We start from the raw sequence: 20,330 nt of genomic DNA, 5'->3' as shown, positions 1-20,330 counted from the left end.
GCAGGACACAGGGCCCCAGCGTTAAGTCCCTTCTCGCTTCGCCCGTTGCAAATGTGCGCTGACCCAGGCTGTCCTGACAGGTTTGAAAGTGTCCGTCGTCTTGCTTGTCCCATTTCAAACGATCTCTCACTGGCCCCCAGTAAGTCAAACCCAGGCATCCCCGCTCCACACCACTCCAGACCCTGCCCGTTCGCAAAAGCACCCAAAAGGTCAGTGGAAGGCGGAGGGCAGACAAAATGTAGCCACCTTTGAAAAACAAGTGAGAGCTTTCTAGGCATTAATGGCCGCACCCCCACGCCGCCACCAGAACGAAGGTGGGATATGGTGGTCTTCACTGGAAGGTGAGGGGATCTTAGCCCCACCTTAGGGCGCCGAATGCCAAGCTTTGGTTAGAGAAGAACAGCGCTTTCCGGAGGGGTCAGGAACGCGGAACCACAGCCGGCTTTTTTGGGTGGAGGTACTACTAAACAACCGGTAACAGTTCCGTGGGGAACCCTGCAGCTCAGTGGAACAAACTCCCAACTTGCGAGGTGGCACGGGCGCCAGGAGCTGCGCCCCTTCGGTGCCTGGTCCCCGTGGAGTTCCACTAGGCTTCCGCCACCGGGCAGTGCGGCTGAGAGCCGGGCTACGGTGGCAGCAGTGCCGGCGCCTCACGCCCAAGAGTTGCTTCCACCCCGGCACTCAACTCCACGCTAAGGCCGAGCTGCGTTCCCGGCGAGGGCCCGCAGCCGCCGCCGCCGCTCCGCTGCGAGAAGGGCGGGGAGAAGGGGCGGGGGCGGGGAGCCGGGCAGGGATTTCCCACAGGGATTCGCGGGCGCCGTGGAGCAAGGGTGCTCCGGCTGCGCCCGGAGAGGTGCCCGCAGCGCGCGCGTTCCTCCACAGCTGGAGGCACAGCCAAGGCTCAAGTGGCACGGAGAGTGTCTCTGTCCGTCAGCTCCTGGCGCCGAGTCTCCTTCCCGTGGGCAAAGGAGACGCTGGGCGCGTTTCAGCAGCACCGACCACCCACCACACCCCGGTTCCCAGGCTCAAGAAGTGACAAAGGTGCCCACCTCGCGCAGGCTGACCCAAGAAAGATGAAGCCGGGCAGGCTCCCGGACCATCCGGCTGTCCCCAAAGGCAGAGCCAGTGAACTCAGTCCCTCTCCTTCGCCAGCCACTTTCGGGGTACCAGGGCAGCTCTAACCCGCCTAGCCCAGAATCCCGGAGCCGGCAGACGCCGAGTTGAGTAATCGGGGAGGTGGCGCGCGGTCGCCTAAGCGCATCCTTGCCCGGGGTAGGAAGGGAGCGGACCCGCTCCCGTTCTCCAGGGGCTGGATGGTCCAAGGCGCCCCTTCTTCCCCGACGCCCAGCTCTGCCCGGAACTAAGGAGCCTGCACCGCAATGCAGCGGACTCCGCGTTCTCCCAGCCGAAGCTGCAGGAGACCGTGGCTGCCGGTGAGTACCAGCCGCGGGAGCCAAGGGGCTCCGAAAGCCAGCGGGGACGCGCGGGTGGGTGCCGCCCCAGCCCCGCGCTCGGCGGCGGCGGAGGCTCCTTAACAGCCTTGTCCCCGGGTAGCGGGATGCGAACGACCCGAAGCTACCAGAGAAGCCCCGGGATACGGCCGCCAGCAGCCAACTTGCTCCGCGAAGGGTACGTTACCTTCCATCGCGGCCACTGCGGTTGCCAGGAGGAACAGCAGCAGGCAATCCAGGGCCATCGCCGGCCCGCAGCCCCCAGGCCGAGTCGGAGCCGAGGCTGCCGCGCGGGGAGGGCGCCGGGTCCCGGAGCGCCGCTGCGCTCCCCGCGGGTGGCTTCTCCGTATCCTTTCGCGCTCTCGCTGGGACAGGACTCCCTGGAGCGCGGCGTGGGCGTGGGCGGGAGTGTGCGCGCGTGGGGCGGTGCGGGCGCGCGTGGGTGTGGGTGTGCATGTGTGTGTGTGTGTTTATGGGAGAGGTGGGTGTGTGCGTGCGTGTGTGAAAGAGAGAGGGCGAGGGAGTGCGAGCTGGTGAGAGCGCGAGAGTGCGTATGCGTCCAGCTGTCACATTGCGAGCTACAGCGGAGCCTACGTGAGGACGAAGCCGGCCAGACTGATGAGGGAGGGAGTGGGATCCCCCACCATCAGCTCTCTCCCCACCCCTAACACCTCCTGTCCAATCAAGGAACCAAACCTGCAAAAATCTCTCGTCCAATCAGGCGCGAGCACCTCCTTACCCAGGCATTGTTAGTTTAAGAAAAACTTTTGCGCGCAAAGCGGTGAGAGTGGGCTGGGAAGGCGCTAGGAGGGGTCCGGGCTCCCCCTGGTGGTATACTCGGAGAAATGCACCGGTCGGTCCCAGCTCCCCAAGCCCGACGCGTCTAGGAAAGGAGCAGGCCTTAACCATTTATAGCCCACCCAGGTCTGGATGAGCTTTAAGTAATCAAATTTATCTTCTTTCATCTTCTCAGCGAGACTTAACTTTAACTACCTTATTTAGTGCAATCCCTTGGCACAACCTATTCCTCCTTTTCATAACACTTCACTTTGAAACGCTGTATTTTTTTACTAATCAATTAAGTTTGTTGTGGATCTCCCCGCCCCCCGTCCCTTATTAGAATTGGGTCTTCACTCTTGGGGTTTGTGTTTGTTTTGTTCACTCCAGAATCCCAAGTGCCTAGAACGGTGCCTGGCCCGTGGAAAATGATGGGATATCTCTGTTGAATGAAGGAATGGGTTCAGAGAATCTTTGGGTTCAGACACTGCTGCTCCAGGGTATTCAGGAACTAGAAATGCTTGCTGTCCAAATGCTGTTCTTGTCCTCCAGAAGTCTCTGGCTGCCTTGAGGTTTCACTTCTGAAAGCATTCCGTGAGCATTACAGAGGCCCCTGACCAGAGAAGACCTGATTGGAGGGGGAGACCAACAGTCACATAGTTCTCTATTAAGAGAGAATGCAATTGGGCTAGCAGAAGATTATGCAAAGTGGGGCACACGGAGGAAGGCACCATTACTACGGGTTAGGCTTGAACATGGGTTGGAAGGACATACATTGGCAGCAACAGAGAGACAGGGCATTGGAGGTAGGAGGGACTCTCTCAGCCTCATCTCCCACAGCTCTGCTTTCTTTTTCTGTCTCTGGAGGTAGCCAGAGTTCTAGTCCAAGGACCCATCTTGAGACTGTAATGTTGTTATGCTGGAGACCCTCTTCACCCTATCACCCCCACTCCAGACCTGAAGATGGTCTGGTCCTACAGTGGAGACAGCTATCTCTTCTCCACCAAACCTGTGCTGGGTTTGTTAATGGACTGTCAGCGGGCAGATGTGATGACCCCTCCTATGCTTCCCACCCTCCTCTTTGGGTTTTGCTCAATCTGTTTCCCACCGTGTATGTTCAGTGTCTCTTTGACTGGGACCACTCCTCCTCAGTCACAGCTGGACTCTTCCCATCCTGATACTGCTTTGCTTTCCCCAATGACTCCAGCTGCCTTCCTTGCCTCGTCCCTTTATTCTTCCCTGCTCCCTGCCTCAGCACCTGAAGAGAAGATCCCATGGGCCTCCACCCCCTTGTCATCCTCCTTCACACCATGCCAGCTGCCCTCTGCCCTGCCAAACATCAACAACAGTGCCCTAGCATCTCTGGAGCCATCACCCTTGGAATGACCCACTTTACTCTCAGTTACCCATCGTCCTCCTGGACCCTCAGCACTCTCTGTTATCAGTTCTCCTGGGCTCTTGCCTCATTTTCCATAGTCCTGATTCTCCTCCTCCCTGTCCTTCTCCTTCTTAGTGTTTCCCCTGTTCCCTCTTCAGCTCTCAAAAGGGATCTCCCTCAAGCTCCATCCTTGGCACTTCTGTTCCCCGGGCCCATGAACAACTCTTTGTCAGCTCCACTTGCTCTCCTGCCTCTAGCACTCCCCTCATGGATGGATGCATGGATGAATCTCGGGCTCCTCTCCTTCACTACAGCACAGTCTTTTGAGAGGCATGGTGGGCAAAGTCTCCCTTTGCCACATTCTCCTCCCAGTGCCCTTGTCTCAAGACTGTGAGCCTGTCCCAATTCCAGCCGACACTGCCTTCCCCTGAACAACTGGAGAGTCTCAGAATGGTCACAAAGCTTTCATCCCCTCCCCTTTCTAATCCTTCTGCACTCCTGCCAAACTAATTTTTCTCAAGCCAAGCCTGATCTTATCTCTTCCCTGAACAGAAGGCTAGTGGCTCCTCACTGTCTGCCTGAAGAAAGACCAACCACTCTGGCGTAGCATCCACAAGCTCCCTGGAACCTGCCTCTCAGCCCTGGCTCTGCCAGCCTCCCTTTGGCCTAGGCTGCTCAGACAGCTTGATCCCCTCACCATCCCCACATCTACACCCACACACAGGCTCTCCTTTCCTTGCAGCCAGCTGGTCATGGACTCACCCACTTACTCAACAAGTATTTGTTGAATACCTACTATGAGTCAAGCAGGCCCTGCTCTAGGCTGTGGGGACATAGGTCCTGCTCAGAGGGAACTTACAGTGTAATGAAGGATGATGATGACTCCAGTGGTGAGGAGGACTGGAGAATAAAGCAAGGTAACAGCCGAAGAGCAATTGTAGGTAGTTGGATATTATAGGGAATGACTGTGTGTTGAGCACTTTCTACATACAGAAGGACCAACGGCTCTGGCATGGCATCCAGATTTCTGAATGCACTGCACTGGATGTTTACATGCAAAACTGAACTGAATTGAATGGAACTTCCTGCCCTCTACTTCTACTCAAACGTCCCCTCTCCCAGGAAGCTTTTGTGTCCCTCAGCTGGTCCCTCTTGCTCACAGTCTCATGCTGTGTGTCTGCATGGGTTCTGAGTGGCTTGTCCAGACCTGGCTGAAGACAGAACTGACATTATCCAGCTGCAAAACATCACTGCTAGGAGGATCCAGGGAGCCAAAAGTACTAGGATCCCAAGGACAACCCCACCAAAGTCTTTCAGCATGTGCAGGCAAATTATATAAGAATCACCATCTTAACATCTGATCTCCATGCTCCACCCCAGGGTTTAAGGTCAGTAGGGATGAGGTAGGGACACAAATGCAATTTTAGGCCCTACCCCCTTGATTCTGCTGCACAATGAGGCTTAGGAGTCCCTGCTCTTGGTCTATGAGTTTAAAACTTTGCTCTGAGGCCTTCCCCAAAATGGGGAACTGTGGGAGGGGATCAGGGGATGGAGCTTCCCATTTCCCCTCTATTCTGGCACCTTTTTTTACTGGACATCTGTATCAGGTTGTGTTTGGAGGAAGAGTTCTGTGGCAAGAAGAAAAGGAAGTAGGGGGAAAGAAAGAGGGATTAGAGGAGAGGGTTGGATTGGGTGGGGATGGGGCACATTGACTGATTAGCATGTGAGGATGATTTTAAAACATGCTGGTGGCTCAGGTAAGAATAGCATCAGTTTAGGCCTTTTATTAATTTCTCTAATAACCCAGGGGATTGACTTCTCTTGAATAAGCTAAGTATTAATTTAGTTGTACAGCAGAGTGATCTTTCTCTTGCAATGGGTTATGATTTGTAAATATACCCAAAAGCACCATTAGTCTGTGATTCCAAGCCTGGGTGCCTACTTTCCCCAAACCATTTCCTTGGCTATTTTTTTTCCTCTCTGATGTCAAATGCTCCCTTGTTTTTTTGATTAATCACCCAGCTATTTGATATCACTAAATCACTCCTTCAAAGTGACAGATGCTTGCCTCCAAGCCAGCAGCTGAGAGCTCTCAGGCACCCAAGGGTGACTTGACCCTTTTGCTAAGACTCAGAGGCCCCTCTGGCTGGAAGGTTTGAGGGCAGCCAAGCTGTTCAACCCACCTCTAAATGGTTTTGTGTCTAAAATGTTGAAAAGCATTTCTAGAGAAAGCAATTGCACAAGTTCCCTTGATAATTCTTTACATTTTGCAGCTTTCCTATCAGAAAGTTCCTGCTTGCCTCTAACCTACAGCCCTTTTGTGGTAGTTTAAGCCTGTTTTCTTCATTCTACTTGGTATTACAAAACACAGACAAATAGTCATTATCAAGAAGATGATCACATGGGTATCTTGTACATGGGAAGGTATTAAGTTGCTCCCTTATCCCATCTTTAAAAAAAATATTTCTTAACTGCATAAATTAAAGGATTAGTTATACACTGCATGACCCTAGCTACCTTTAATTAGATTCTTAAGCTGCAAGATAAATTTTCACCAATTCTCTTTAGAGAGGCACATGCACCAGTTATGAGTATTTTAAAACATTTTTAACAATGGATAATAGACAATAACAAATAGCTTCCTCTCCCTCTTTTGATCTTTCAACATTTATTTAGCAGCAATTCTGTGCCAGGTGACTGCAAGGTGCTAAGGGCCCAGATATATCTGTGGCCCAGCCCTTCCCTTTAAGGATTTCATGATCCCTAGGAAGACAGGTATTGAAATGCCTTGTGGGACACTTCACAAAATGGCCTCTGGCTAGAGGCTTTCAACAAGCCTCTCCTTGTTTCTCAGGAAAATACCCCAGTGAATAAAGACAAATACGAAGACTCACCACTAACGAGGTGAATGAACACTGACAGACAACCTAATTGCCAGGATGTGGAAGGAACTGACAATACATACTTACAAGGTAAATGAAGCTGGATGGAGAAAAACCTATCAGGAACATATATGACATATGCCAAGTTCTCTCCTATAAAGAAAATCTGCTTTTAAAAAATAGGTAGGAAGATATGTTGTAATCTGTTCTCTGTCTGTACCTGACTCAGACATCCAGAATCTCCACTAACCAGAGAATGGAGTAAATATCCATCACTGTCGCTGCTTCGGCTTTAAAACAAACAAAGAACAGCTGCCCCTTGTCATCCTCATTCCTTCCCCCAAGATCTTCTTATACCCAGGAGGAGCCTGGAAAATGGGAAAGACCACTGGGCACAAGGATGGGCTGATGAAGATGCTGTGCATCTGGGGGTGAAGAATGGTTAAAAGACTGGAGCAGGCACGGTAGTGACTGTGGGAGGTGTGCAACCTGCTGAGTATAGTTTTGCTGTGACACATCGGATTGGAACACCAGAAAATTGGGATGGTGGTTGGAGAAAGATGTAACCTCAGTAGAGCAGACATGCACTAGATGAAGCCTGTTGACAAGTGGCAATTGAACACTGGCTGGCACTCCAGGGTAGATCTAAAAACATGATTCAACCACAAAGCAAGCAGAGAGATGCAGGGCCCAGGGCCAACTTGCTCACCCTGTCTAACAAAAAATAACTGCAAGAACTAATGAGTCTCTCAGCACTCAAGGACGAGACAAGAGGGGTCAAGACAGATTAGGGGCCTATTAGACACTGCAGGATAAAGAGTAGGAATAGCTTCTCTAAGACCCAGAAGGACAGCATCCCTTTGAAAATGATGCTCTACACACTTGAGAGGCATTTTCAGGAAGTTTCTTATCATGTATGAAGACAGACTCCATGAAACACAAACAAGCTTTCTAGGAAACAGGTTAAGCAGAAAAGGGAAGAGAATGAGTAAAGGGAAGAAAAAAAGAGAAGAATTTAAGAAAACAAAAATGCAATAAATGCAATATCGGAATCAAACTCCACACTGGTATGGAAGGAAAGAACACATTTGTTGCTGTTGGACATTGAATAGATGATGTGAAAGACAAACTGGAGAATCTTTCCAAGAATGCATATAAAATGGACAGAAAAGGAAAAACTTTGAGAGAAAATACATAATGTGTAGAAGACAGAGAGTAGAGAATAAACATATATAAAATTGGGTCAATTAGTTACAAGGGGCTAGGGACCTGCAATAGAATCACTATCATTAACTTCATAATATTGAATTCCAAAAGAAAATGGAACCAGAGCTATAGAGTTTTATAAGGGGAAATTTGTAATTATACACACACACACACACACACATTCACACATGCACACACACATCCAGCAGGCATAAAGCAACAGACATCTTCAGGTCTTGAAAAATTTACAACAGTTCAAGAAATTATTTGAGAGTATTATATATTCCAATTGACAAGGAAACAAGGTTTTGTGGCAAGCAATAAAGTCAATTAAAATACAAGTCTAAATGTTTGCCAACTGCTTTTAAATTGAGTTAAAATGTCAAAAGTAGTCTCAGTAAAGAATACATATGTTGTTAAAATTCTAATTACAAAAACCTAAATGTAACAGCTCAAATTATATTAATTAAGACCAAGTAGAAAGGGAATGTAAGGAAGTAGAGCAAATCTATGTTAAATTCCTTGCTCACACAAGGAATTCAGAAGCTTTTTTATGCTTGAATGTTTTAATTTCTGAAATTGGTTTAAAATAGAATTGGCTTAAAAACCATTTTAATATACTTTAAAGAAGTATATATGCTTTTGAAAACACTGAAGATGAAAACAAAATATGGCCCCTATGTTAAAAAAAAAGAAATTGAAAAAAATTAAATGTTATTTTTAAAAAATAAGTTTATTGATAACATCAGAAATTATTCCCAATAACAAATATAAATGAATTAAATCTTTTTCTTGATCCTCACCTGAAGATATGTTTTCATTGATTTTAGAGAGAGGAAGAAAGAGAGAAATATTGATTAGTACCCAACCAGTGGTTGAACCCAAACCCAGAAACTAGGTACGTGCCCTGACTGGCGATCAAACCTGCAACCATTTTGGTGTATGGGGTGATGCTCCAACCAACTGAACCACCTGGCCAGCGCATTTCAATCTTGCTTGAAATATGTCATTGGGATGGGAGCCTGAGGAGCAACCGCTGCCACTGAGGCAGAGAGTCACACGAGAATGTGACAGATAATGGGAGGGTGAGTGTTTGCTTTTGACCTTGGATTAAGAGACTCCCAACGCCCAGATTAATCGAGTCATGCACAGATTTAGGACCCTGTGGACCGTTTTCCTTCTGTTTCGGTCACTGGCTCAGGCAGGCTGAGGGCAGTTCGTGTGGGGTCCTCTTGGCAAACGAAGATGGCTGCCCCCTGGTTGAGGGCAGTGCGAGGGTCGTCGGACCTAGCACTGGGCATTCGGAGTGCTGTTCCATGGCTTCCAAGGCTGATCCAGGTGAGGGGGAGCTACTATGGCCCTGAATACAGGGATCCCCAGAGTGACAAGGAACATTCCCTCAAGCCCTGGGCAGAGTGACTGAGGAACAGCAGTTTGAGAGGGAGCTCAGAAGACTCAGCTTATCAAAGCTGCCCCAGCGATGAAAACAATCTCTGTGCTGGAAGTCCCATTGATCAGTAAATTCACCAACATGACGCCTCATGACACAGACTCTGGATGCACTGCAAAGGAAGCAGTTTGAGAAGTACCATGCTGCTTCTTCAGAGGAACAGGCAACCACTGAACGAAACCTCTACACCATCTTCCGCCAAGCACTGAAGAACCGTGAACTTGTGATTGATCTGGTACCTGTCCTCAAGGGTGGCTATTTCCACCAGGTCCCTCTGCCACTATCTGACCAGGGTCCTCGCTTCCTGGCCATGAACTGGATGATTACTGAGTGCAGAGAGAAGAAGCAGGGGCGGATGCTGATGCCAGAGAAGCCGTGGCATGAGCTGCTAGAGGCTTTTCACAACCAGGACCCTGGGATCAAAAGGAAACATGACATGCACAAGATGGCTGAGGCCCACCGTGCTCTGGCCCACTGTGGCTGGTGGTAGGGGAAGGGGGGCTCCAAGAGGAAAGCCCAGGGCTCTCTACTAAAAGAGGCAACCTGAGCCGCATCTACATGAGAACTACCTGTGCTAAATGTAGTTCCTTTCTAAGGACAGGCAGGCCTCACAGAAAGGATAGAGCAATATGTTTATTGCTTTAGTCCTTCCTTTGTGGGCTACAACTTGCTCTCCCTGCCCCATCTCCTTGAAAAGAAGCAATACATGGGCTTGGATTTCCTAAAAAAAAAAAAAACAACTTACAGCCCATCCTGCCTTCTCTTCCCTGGGTTAGGGTGGACATTTGGGTGATGAAAGGAAGCATTTTAGTATCAGAAAGATGTATTAAAACATTCTTACCCTGAACTGTAGCATGCGGTGCAGTGCTGCCACTCATTAAAACCGGCTGCAGGGAATAAAATTTTTTTAAAAAGAAAAAATAAATAAAGGTCTCTTTGGCTGAAAAATAATATCATTACATATTTTACCTAAAACAAAGAGGTAAATAATTAAATAGTAAAAAAATAACTTTTATTTGGGGTAATATTATAGGATAACCCACAACATTCCTATAAAACACATCTAGAACTCAATAATATGTAAAATAGTTACTTTTCAATATATTGCAGAGCCCATAAAAAGTATTCCCAAGAGGCTAGAAACAAAGAAATACTAAAATCCTGAATGGTAAATGTGGGAGTTTACACTGCAGGGTGGGTGGGAATTAGTCCTTGGTCTGGGAAATCTAATAATGACTTGAATTTTAATGTACATCCATTGGAAACAAGGCTTTGAATGAATGCAAGACAGCAAGTTAGAAATGAGACCACTGCATAAGCTAAGGCTTCAAATTACAATGACTTTATTGAAAAAAGGGACTAGGAGAAAACTTGCCCATTGTCATAGAGGAGAACCAGGAAGCTTACTTCTCTGTTTGGGCTCAGGTCATGAGAGAAAATACCCTCCCCTTGGAATTCTTATCATAAGCCTTCACTCACACAGGTTTGGAGTTCAGATTTGTACTACTTGATCTCAGATCTCCCAAGCCAAGAACTCAACTGAAAAAAAAGCAGTAGTAACTTCATAGGTAAAAGGAAATGCAAGATGGATATAACCTCCATAAGATTCTCACAAATAAAGGCCTGCCGAATATGAACTCACCATCCAAAATCACAGAACACATAAATAAATCTACCATGAATGAGATTCAGCAGAAAAATCAAACAGGATTATACCCCTATTATTATAGACCTATAAGAAGAAAACTTAAATAACAATATTTAAAATTATAAAACAAAAATGAATCAATATACATATAAAATCTATTGCTTTTCCAAACATCAACAAGAAACAATAAAAATAAGTCATTTTTAATAATATGACATTTTAACAGCAAAACTTTTGGAACAAATCTAAAGAAAGCTTTTAAAGGTCTGTATGGAAAAAACATAAGACTTTTTCAAGAGAATATTTAAATAACTGAGGAGATTTACCATATTCCTGGATGAGAAAACTGACAGCAATTCTCTTCAATTTTAACTATAAGTTCAATATAAATACAAGAAAAGTATCTACAATTTTTTGAAGAATTTGACAATTCAAGCCAAAATGCAAAGATAACCAAAACAATTTTTAACAGAAGCAGAATGGAGGGCCTTGCCTTACCCACCATCAACACTTATGATAAAACCGCCACAATTAAAACATGGAACTGGTGTGAGAATTTAGCACCAACGTGTACATGAAAAATCCACATCAAGGGAAGCATTACGAAGTACTGGGGAAATGTTGCTGTAAATGTTTCAGTAAATGTGCTGAAACAGTTTGAAAAATTAAAATTAGACTTCTCTTTCATACCAAATATAGTCAATTCCAGGTGGATTAAACACATATACAAAAGGCAAAACTTTAAAGCTATTTTTGAAGAAAATATAGGAGAATAATTTAATGAGGTGGGGTAGGTAGAAGAGGATTTCATAAACAGGACCCAAAAAGCACAAGTTATAAAAGAAATCATGGATATTTTTGACAATGTAAAAGAAAATTTGGTACAAAGAGACACCATAAAAATAGTTAAGCCACACACTGGGAGAAAATACAGGGCAGGGCAAAAGTAGGCTTGCAGTTGTTCGTATGGAAAATAATATGATAATTAATAACTAATAATACAAGAATAAACTGTGTTTTCTGTACTCACAACTGTAAACCTACTTTTGCCCACCCATATTTGCTACCCATTTAATCAAAAAGTATTAGAATCTAGAATATATAAAGAATTACAAACCAAAAAGAAATAAACATTTTAAGAAGTGCCCTATTACTTGCTTTGCAGGACATTTATTAAAATTGGGATGATACAGAAATTAGCATGGCCCCTGCACAAAGATGACATACAAATCTGTGATATGTTCTATATTCGTAAGCTAGACACAAAAAGACAAATACCATATAATTCTACTTACATGAAATATTTAGAGTAGGCAAATTCATAAAGACAGCAAACAGAAGTTACCAGGGTCTTCAAGAAAAGGTTATGGGGAGATATTACTTAATAGGTAGAGCTTCTGTTTTGAGGGGTGATGAAAGAGTTTTGGAAATAGATAGGCAACATTGTGAGTGTAATTGATACCACTGAATTGTACACTTCAAATAGTAAAAATGCAAATTTTATATATTTTTAAAATATATAAATATATGTTTTATATATTCATTATATATACTTAACCACAATAAAAGAGCACCCAAATATTCAAGAGCACAAAAGATTCAAATAGACGTTTCAGGTAAAAAGAAATATGAAATGACCTAACAATATTTGAAGATTTACAGCTTCACTTGCAAGTGAAAATACTTCCCACCAAAGCAAAAATAATGTCGGACAACAGCTAGGGTTGGTAGAATATGGAGCAACAGGAGTTTTCATATATTGCCAGTAGGACCGTCAATTGGTTCAAACATTTTGAGTATGAGGATGGCATCATTCAGTGAAGTCTAGTATGTACTTCCTTATATATGAATTACAGTAAATACAGGCTGCCATAATAAAGATACTAACAATAAAATGCTAACAAAAAATGACCAGTCTCAAAGCTTATTATCCTGGTCAATGGAACAACTTTGATCCTCACTGTCACTCAGGTTCTGAGTTCTTTTTAAGTCATTGCTCTCCCATCATCCAAGACTCCATCATTTTCTGCAAAGTTGAAGTTGGGTTACCACCACACTTGGATTTTGCAATGTGCAAAGAGAAAAGAGAGCATGGAGGAGGTATATCCATTGCTATTAAGACTCTGACCCCAAAGCAGCAGAATGGAAAGCTGCTTAGATTCCATTGGTGAGACATAGTCACATAGCCCCATCCAGCTGAAAGGCAGCGTGGGAAGATGTCCAGTTGAACACTGTATGTGAAGATGGGGAGAATGGATTTGAATGGACACCAGGCAGTCCCCATTGTGCTCCAGAAATCAGCAATTTCACAGGTCCTGCCTGTGTACACCAGGAGATGTACAAAAGAAAGTTCTCAGACACACAATTTATAAAAGGAAGAAAAGAAAAAAAAACAGGAAACAGCCCAAAAGTCCAACATTGTCCAACAGAAAAATAAATCATGGCATATTTATATACCAAAGCAAAAATGAATGAATTATTGCTGCACAATTGGGAAGATGCTCCTAAGGCAATCTTAATATTCAGTGAGTGGTAGGTATTAATACTCAAGTTATATGCATATGCATATATACATATATGTACCTTATATTTATTATTTTGTGTATACTTACAATAACAAGGTCACCTCCTCAAAATGAACTAAATATAACTTTCACCCAATAGGCTTGTAAAAACAAATGTTTGTTAATATTAAGTGTAGGCAAGGATGTGGGCAGATGGACAGTAAAAGTATAAGTTAAAGTTTTATTCTGTAGGGCATTTGGGGAGGATCTAACAAACCCTAATTTTCACATCCGATGAACCGCAGTTTCACTGCTCAGCACTAACCTAGAGAAACAACTGTGGAGGCATATAAGGAGGGAATGTATAAAGATGTTCAGTGAAGCACATTTTAAAATAGCAAAAAGAAATGAGAATAACCTGAGGGCCATTAATTAAGGAAATGACTACCTAAACTATAATCCAGCCATTCTAGTAAATACAATGCAAGAGTAAAAAGAGTGATGCGGAACTATTTGTGCTTAACATGAGTCGATCTTTAAGACCCAATGTGCAGAACAAACGAGGAAACATTCTTAGATTTCCCACAGGTCGGGGTACATGTGTATCTTTTATTTGTTCTTTAAAAATCCTATATGAGGAACTATTGTTTTAAAACCAATAAAAGAGATTTGACCATCTAAATAAAGCTAAAGAAATGATGCAGCCCATCCATTTCTTCAAAAATATGTATTGAGTATGTACACTGTGTCAGTGTCTGGGATACAGTAGTGAATTACAAAAAAATAGAAAAGAGTCTCTTCGCTACAAAATCCAGTCATTCAAAGGATTGAATTTCACCAAAAGTGAAACCTAGAAACCTCAGTACTAACAATTCCATGTATTTTCATTAAGCAAACACTACAGGTTTAAATTTTTTTAATTGAGTCAACTGGAAAAGTCTACTAATTGGTCAAAAAGCCTTGGTTTTACCCATCTGAAAATTGAGGTAAGTATATATCCTGCTCAAAAGTCAGTTAGCAGGCACTTGAGAGTGTAAAATCTGATCATTCTCTTTATGAAGTGCTATGTGTGGTTGATCAAGGAGAAGAAATGAAGGCGATTTATCTTGCTCTTCACAAAAGTCTAAGGCATGAAAAGCTAATCATTATAACAGGAAATTCAGTCCAAATCAAAATACTGTTAGATAATCACACAACTAATTGGAGAGTGAGAACTGAAAGGGCCTTATTAATGGTAAAATCCACAAGTACTCTTCAAGGAGGTCAATGCAGAATGTGTGTCCTTTTTAACACCTATACCAAGGACTCAATAATGCAATAGGAAGAATGCTGGTTAAATCCATGTTTGTCACTTATTGCCTTTTTTAATCTTTCTTTTGAAAAATTAGAATTACTAGTAGCTGGCTTTTCTAACAATAAATAGATGAATTTCAGATCCATAAGGTTGGATCTGATCGTACCGCATCTGAGTGAGGCTGTCTTGGTTCCCCAAACAGTGTCAGCATCATTGTCATGGTCTGCCCATCTGCCATCTTTCTGTCAGTATTCCGGGTGGCTTCAAAGACCTTAAAACACTGGCCTGAAAGTTCCTCCAGCACCTGAAGCAAATGGTCCTGATTCCTACCACCTCTTGACAGCATCAGACACTGCCCCACTTCTGTGGTCTCCAACTCTGGAAATTTCCCCCTTGGACCCAGACTTCCCAGACTTCCAACACACCCCTCTCCTCCATCCTCATCACCACCCTTTAGCTTCATCATGAACCTCAGTGCTCAGCCCCAGCTCAGCTTCCCCACCTCATCAAGAACATCAGATGTTTCTGGCTTCACTCATCTCTTAGTCTAGCCTAGACTAGTCAAGCCCCATGGTCAGGCCATTTCAACAAAGCCAGGTTTACTACCAGAGTTGAATTCCAGTATGGTAGCCATGAGCCACATGTGACTCCTGAGCACTTGCTATGTGGCTAGTCCAAACTCAAATGCATTTCCAGCATAAAATATACTGAAATTTGTACCAGACTTCAAGGATTTAGTATAAAAATGTAAAATACCTCATTGATAATTTTTATATTGATTATATTTGACTTGATAGTTTAATATATTATGTTAAATAAAAATTAATTTCACCTGTTTCTTTTAACATTGTAATGTGGTTACCACAAAACATATAGCTTATTTTGCATCCCAACCAGCTGCTGACTAGAACTATGGAGAATAGAATCTGGCTTTCTGGGGCCAAGGGATGGCAAAAATTAGGTGGTTGTCAAAGTCCCACAGAAGTGAGCTGTGGTACAGAACATCCCAGAGGGGTGGGCCACTGTGCAGGAGAGGTGAGTCAGAGACCCAGCCCTACAACACAACAGATATCTCTGTCCACCGACTGAGGGGCAGGGTAGTGGCTTGCTGAGGGAGCAGCTGATCATGTTGGCAATACCTGGTGTTTTTTCCATTTCCACTGCTAGTGTTCACTGTGCAGACCTGATGCAGAGAAGAAAAGGGGCTGAGGCAGACAGAAAGCCCCACACCTACAACTGAACAACAGCAAGAGTGAGAAGGCTGGAAAAGACAGGCCAGGTCATTCTAAGAAGAGGGGTACCATCCCACAGAAAGAATGATGAAGAGAGAAGCAGTCACTATCAAATAACGCCAGTTATAAAAAAAAATAACCTCTGGAACCAAACGGATAAATGAAAACTTAAATATACTATCAGGAGATTTGAGGTTGCCTTCCCAGGTGACTTAGTTGGTTGGAGTGTCGTCCCATATACCAAAAAATTGAGGGTTCAATCCCCAGTTGGGGCGTGTATGGGAGGCAGCTGATTGATGTTTCTCTCTCTCCTTCTCTCTCTCCCTTCCTTTTTCTCTAATTAATAAAAACATATCCTCAGTGAGGATTAAAAAATAATTTTTTAAAAAAAGAGAGAAAGAGATACGGGTCTTTCATATCCTGGAGATCTGTCTCTCATTCTGTGTCCCAGAATTAGACCCTGAGACTAAGGGTAGAATCCCAGTCTACACAGAGATGCACTGGGTGCTCTGGCCTCACCGAGACCCCCTTTACTGGCTTTGCACCTATCCTCCAGCTTCAAGGATACAACAGCCCATGCCCCTCTTCAGGGCACTCCTCAGAAAATGTCTAACTGAAGTGGGGGTTCCAAAGGCCTTCACCTTGACTCTAGAGGGGACCAACTCTGGAGTACTATTTGTGCCCTAGAGCTCCCCCAAAGCTGAGGCTGAAGCCAATCTCCAGCAGAGACTACAGCTTTGCTTAGCTCCTTCCCCAGTCCCATTCTCCCTCCTCTTCCTCTCCCCACCACCACAATTAAGTCACTTGAACAAGACTCTGTCCCAGGCTCTGCTTCCAGGGATCTCACCAACACAGGAGGGGAAGGAAACATGGATAGGTGAGTGGGAAGCAAAACCATGAAGAAGAAGCAGCCAATAATCATTAAGTCAGTGACCACCATGAGTGACTGTTGGTTATTTCTGTGGGAAACTCTAGAACACACAGCTAGGAGTCATACCATATAAGGAGCAAAGAAACTGGGCTAGTTCTATACTAGTTCTCACTGGACATTGGTTTAGGCTGCTGGGTAGGGATCGTAAAGCCCACAGCACTTCCAGATGCGAGAGGATGGGCAGGGCAGGCCTGTAAGGACTCGGAGAAAACCTTCGGGCCCAAAGCTGGCAGTTGGAAGTCAGGCCACTGTGACTGGAGTGCTAGAGCTGAGGGAATAGGGGCAAGATATGAGTTTTCAACTCCGGCCCGAAACTTCTGCTTCTGCTTTGTGAGTTCAGTACATGGACCTTCAAAAGATCTGTACTCGGCACCAAACTAACCCAAATATATGTGGCCCTTTCTCTCCATTCTCACACACACACACTCACCACTTTCACACAGTATTTGTGTGTGAGGTGGACTTTACCAAGGATTCAGCAGTGATGAAGGCGATATTTACTTTTCAGAAATACAAACATCCTCAGAGACAACATCACATGTTCCTCTTCTCCCAAGCTTCCCAGCTGTCCCAGAACCCTTGCTGGCTGCCTCAGTTCTAGGGTACCCATGTGGACAGGGAAGCATCCATCGGTGGAAAAAAGGGGCTTTCATTTTACAGGACTCACCCTCCTTAGAAGGTATTTACAGGTTAACAGAACAATTTTCCTCTCTATCACATTAGTGTCATGGCATGCCATTATATTGCTTTGAGTTAAGAATTGAGTTTTAAGTTTGTGTGCTAAATCAAAGAGTAAAATCTTTATTGTGTCACTTCCTGGCTGAGTGGCTTAGCACAAGGGAAGGCACAGGAATGCAGACACCAGCATTGCCCAGAGACCCTTTGAAAGAGATTAAGAGGTGAAGATGAGGAAGATGACATCAGTCTGTTGGGAGAGGTCATCAGAAGATGTGACCACCATTTGATTGTGGAGATGGCCCTGGGCAATAGGAGGCTCCTCACCCCCTGCCCTGCCCTTGAAATGGACTTCATGCCCACGGTTCCCACAGCAGGAGCTGTTTCTAGGATGCAGCCTTGAGAGAGCAATGTGTAGATGAGACCATCTGGACGGTATACGTGAGACCAAACCCCATTCAGGCCTCTATTTCGACTTTTAAGACTCTAGAGGGCAGATCATGTGATCAAATCATCTTGCAGCCACCCAAGACAAGCCTGATAGGGAAGTTCCCTTGCTTGTTAAAACTGCCACCTACTAACCTGGCATGCTCTGCCTCTTTCTTAGTCTGTTTTTGCCCTTCATGTACAGGGGAAAGTTTGTGAATCAACACAGCCACATGGAGGAAAAGGTGCCCATTAGGAAATGATGCCCCAGAGGATGCCAGTAGAAACCGTATCCTCCCCTCTGGCACCCAGAGGACAGTGCTTACCACCTCCTCAGGAAACCTCCACAGTGGCGAGGCAAAGCTCTCTGTTCCTGCTGCTAGTCAATAATTGATCCAGCATAATTTGATTTTCTGAGCACCTGTTGCATGCTGGGCACCAGGGGCACTGGGGAAACAATGATGATCAAGACAGAAAGTCCTTGTTCTCATGGATGTTAAATTACAGAAGAGATAGACCTTCCCCCACCAAAAAAAACTAAGCAAATATAATCAGTAAGATAGTCTCAGACAATGCCAACTAAGAACCATATAGAAGTAAAATATTGCATGACAGAGGGTGACTGTTGGTGGCACAGGGGGTACAGAACCTGATCTAGGGCCATTTGGGAGGGCATCTGTGAAGACATAACTTTTAATTAGGGGAAGTAAACAGAAAGGAGCACTGGGCTAAAGCCTGGTAAGTGAAAACCAAATGGCTGAATCTGTAAGACACGAGTTTGGAAAGATGTGCTGGGTCATTGACATGGAGCCCACATTGTTCTGAGTTATGATTTTAAGAATGGTATTCATGGAGGTGGTTTGCTGAGGGGTACACCAGGTACTGGGGGGAAACATGATAGGGTATACTCAAACTTTCCCCCACCCCTACCCACTCATAACAGCAGTGCCTGGGATTTAATTACTCAAACAGACTTGGCCTCTATGTGTGCCTTTTTGCCTGGGCCAAAGGAGTGGGTGGAGTGCCTCCAAAAGTCCCTCCCAGCCATGCCATGCAGAGCAGGCTCAGCCTGCTCCAAGAGAGACTGGCTTTGTAGGAAGGGAGCCCACCAGACAGCCCACCTGTAAGTGGTGGCGGGGTCTCCTGTCTTTTCCAAAGCTTTGGCTCCCCTCCTGCAAACAGAAGCAGGATTTTGAAGCCTAGGATGGGGGAGGAGAGCAAGGGCATGTCTACAGTTGCTCTCCACCTGGCCAGCCTGTGATCCCTTGCACCCTGCTGTTTCTATGAGTACACGGGCAGTGGTGGGAGGCTGGGGCTGCAATCACTGCCAAGGGGCTGCAGGGACCTCTGGGCAGCCCAGGGGGAATGTGAAAGAAAAGGCCAGAGCTGCTGCCCATGCTTTGGAGTCTGGAGACCCCTTCCTGGGGAGAGGTTTGCTGACTACAAGCCTGGAGAGCACTAGTCTGGATGGAGATCTCCACCTGCAGGAAGCCAAATTCCCTTCCCCTCACCCCAAAAGGCTGCAAGGAGTATAAACTGAGTCACAGCCAAGCAGAGAACCACCCTTCAGCCCCTGAGATGACCAAGCTGTCTACTCTCTCTTGGGAGTAGTCCAACTCCATAAGGAAATACTTGCACCCTGCAGAGTGCAAGGGCTGTCTTGGAATGTCATGGGGAAGGAAGCAGTGGAAGCCACCCACTGGGGTGCTGCAGAGGCCCGGCCCCTGTGTGCACCCCTGCAGGGACACAAGAAGGAGAATACAGGTGAGAACACCCTGCACCCAAAGCCAAAAGTGGCTCTGAGTCCTTTCCACATGGAGTAGTCATTCCAGACCTGAAGGGAGAAAATGGGGACTGGAAAAGGAGAAGAAAATGAAGAGTAAGAGAGAAAGGGGAGGGCAGAGATGGGGAGAGAAGAGAAAGCAGAAAAGCAAGAAGCTTAAGAGAAACCTTGCCTGGCTCTCTGTCAAGTGCTCTCCCCTGAAGTGACTGGCACCAGTTCAAGGTGTCCACAAGCCAAGTGTCTCCCTTGCAGCCATTACAGTCTCCCATTATGGCTGGCTAACAGAAATCAATCTTCTTAATGCTGCCTCGAACAGAGAGGGAGGCCAGCCAAGTCTGGCAAGAGGATCCAGCCATGCATCAGCTGCACTGGGTGTCTGGCATTAAAGGGTCAGGTTTCTCCCACCCACCTCCTCTCCTGGCACTGAAAAAGTACAATGCCCACAGTGCCTCCAGGGGAGAAGGCAACAGGGCAGCCAAGGCTGACGTTTCAGCCGGGCCTGGCTGGGATGCCTGAGCTCAGAGTGCCCTCTCTGCTGCCGCCCCGCCCACCCTGGATGGCTGGATCCACTTTCCGGCGTGAAGATGTCTGCAACTTGATCTCACCAGCACGTTTGCAAATAGCCCCTCATTTCTGCAGTTTTTCCTCTCAGTCAGCTACCCGGAATGCATGTAGCTTAAATAATACCTTTTA

General features: G+C 45.6%; 1 protein-coding gene, 1 non-coding gene and 1 pseudogene across 2 annotated transcripts in view; 2 read left to right on the top strand and 1 right to left on the bottom strand.

The window, feature by feature from the left end:
- The window catches only part of EPHB1 (EPH receptor B1), a 417,172-nt gene extending 415,349 nt beyond the window's left edge, over positions 1-1,823 (bottom strand). Inside the window, exon 1 of the mRNA XM_045857296.1 lies at positions 1,639-1,823. Coding sequence (XP_045713252.1) covers positions 1,639-1,696 — 58 coding nt within the window. The 5' untranslated portion in view covers positions 1,697-1,823. The remainder of the gene's footprint in view (positions 1-1,638) is intronic.
- A 7,116-nt stretch (positions 1,824-8,939) lies between these two features.
- LOC123830869 lies at positions 8,940-9,634 on the top strand (annotated as a pseudogene).
- Positions 9,635-11,936: 2,302 nt separating this feature from the next.
- Positions 11,937-12,045, top strand: LOC123830887. The gene has a single exon (XR_006787826.1). It is a non-coding gene; the product is annotated as a U6 spliceosomal RNA (small nuclear RNA).
- Positions 12,046-20,330: the final 8,285 nt, after the last annotated feature.

This window comes from Phyllostomus hastatus, unplaced genomic scaffold, assembly GCF_019186645.2.
Source record: "Phyllostomus hastatus isolate PE091 unplaced genomic scaffold, TTU_PhHast_1.1 phas_scaffold_129, whole genome shotgun sequence".
In the NCBI taxonomy this organism is placed as follows: Eukaryota; Metazoa; Chordata; class Mammalia; order Chiroptera; family Phyllostomidae; genus Phyllostomus; species Phyllostomus hastatus.
This window is presented reverse-complemented; position numbering and strand designations above follow the sequence as displayed.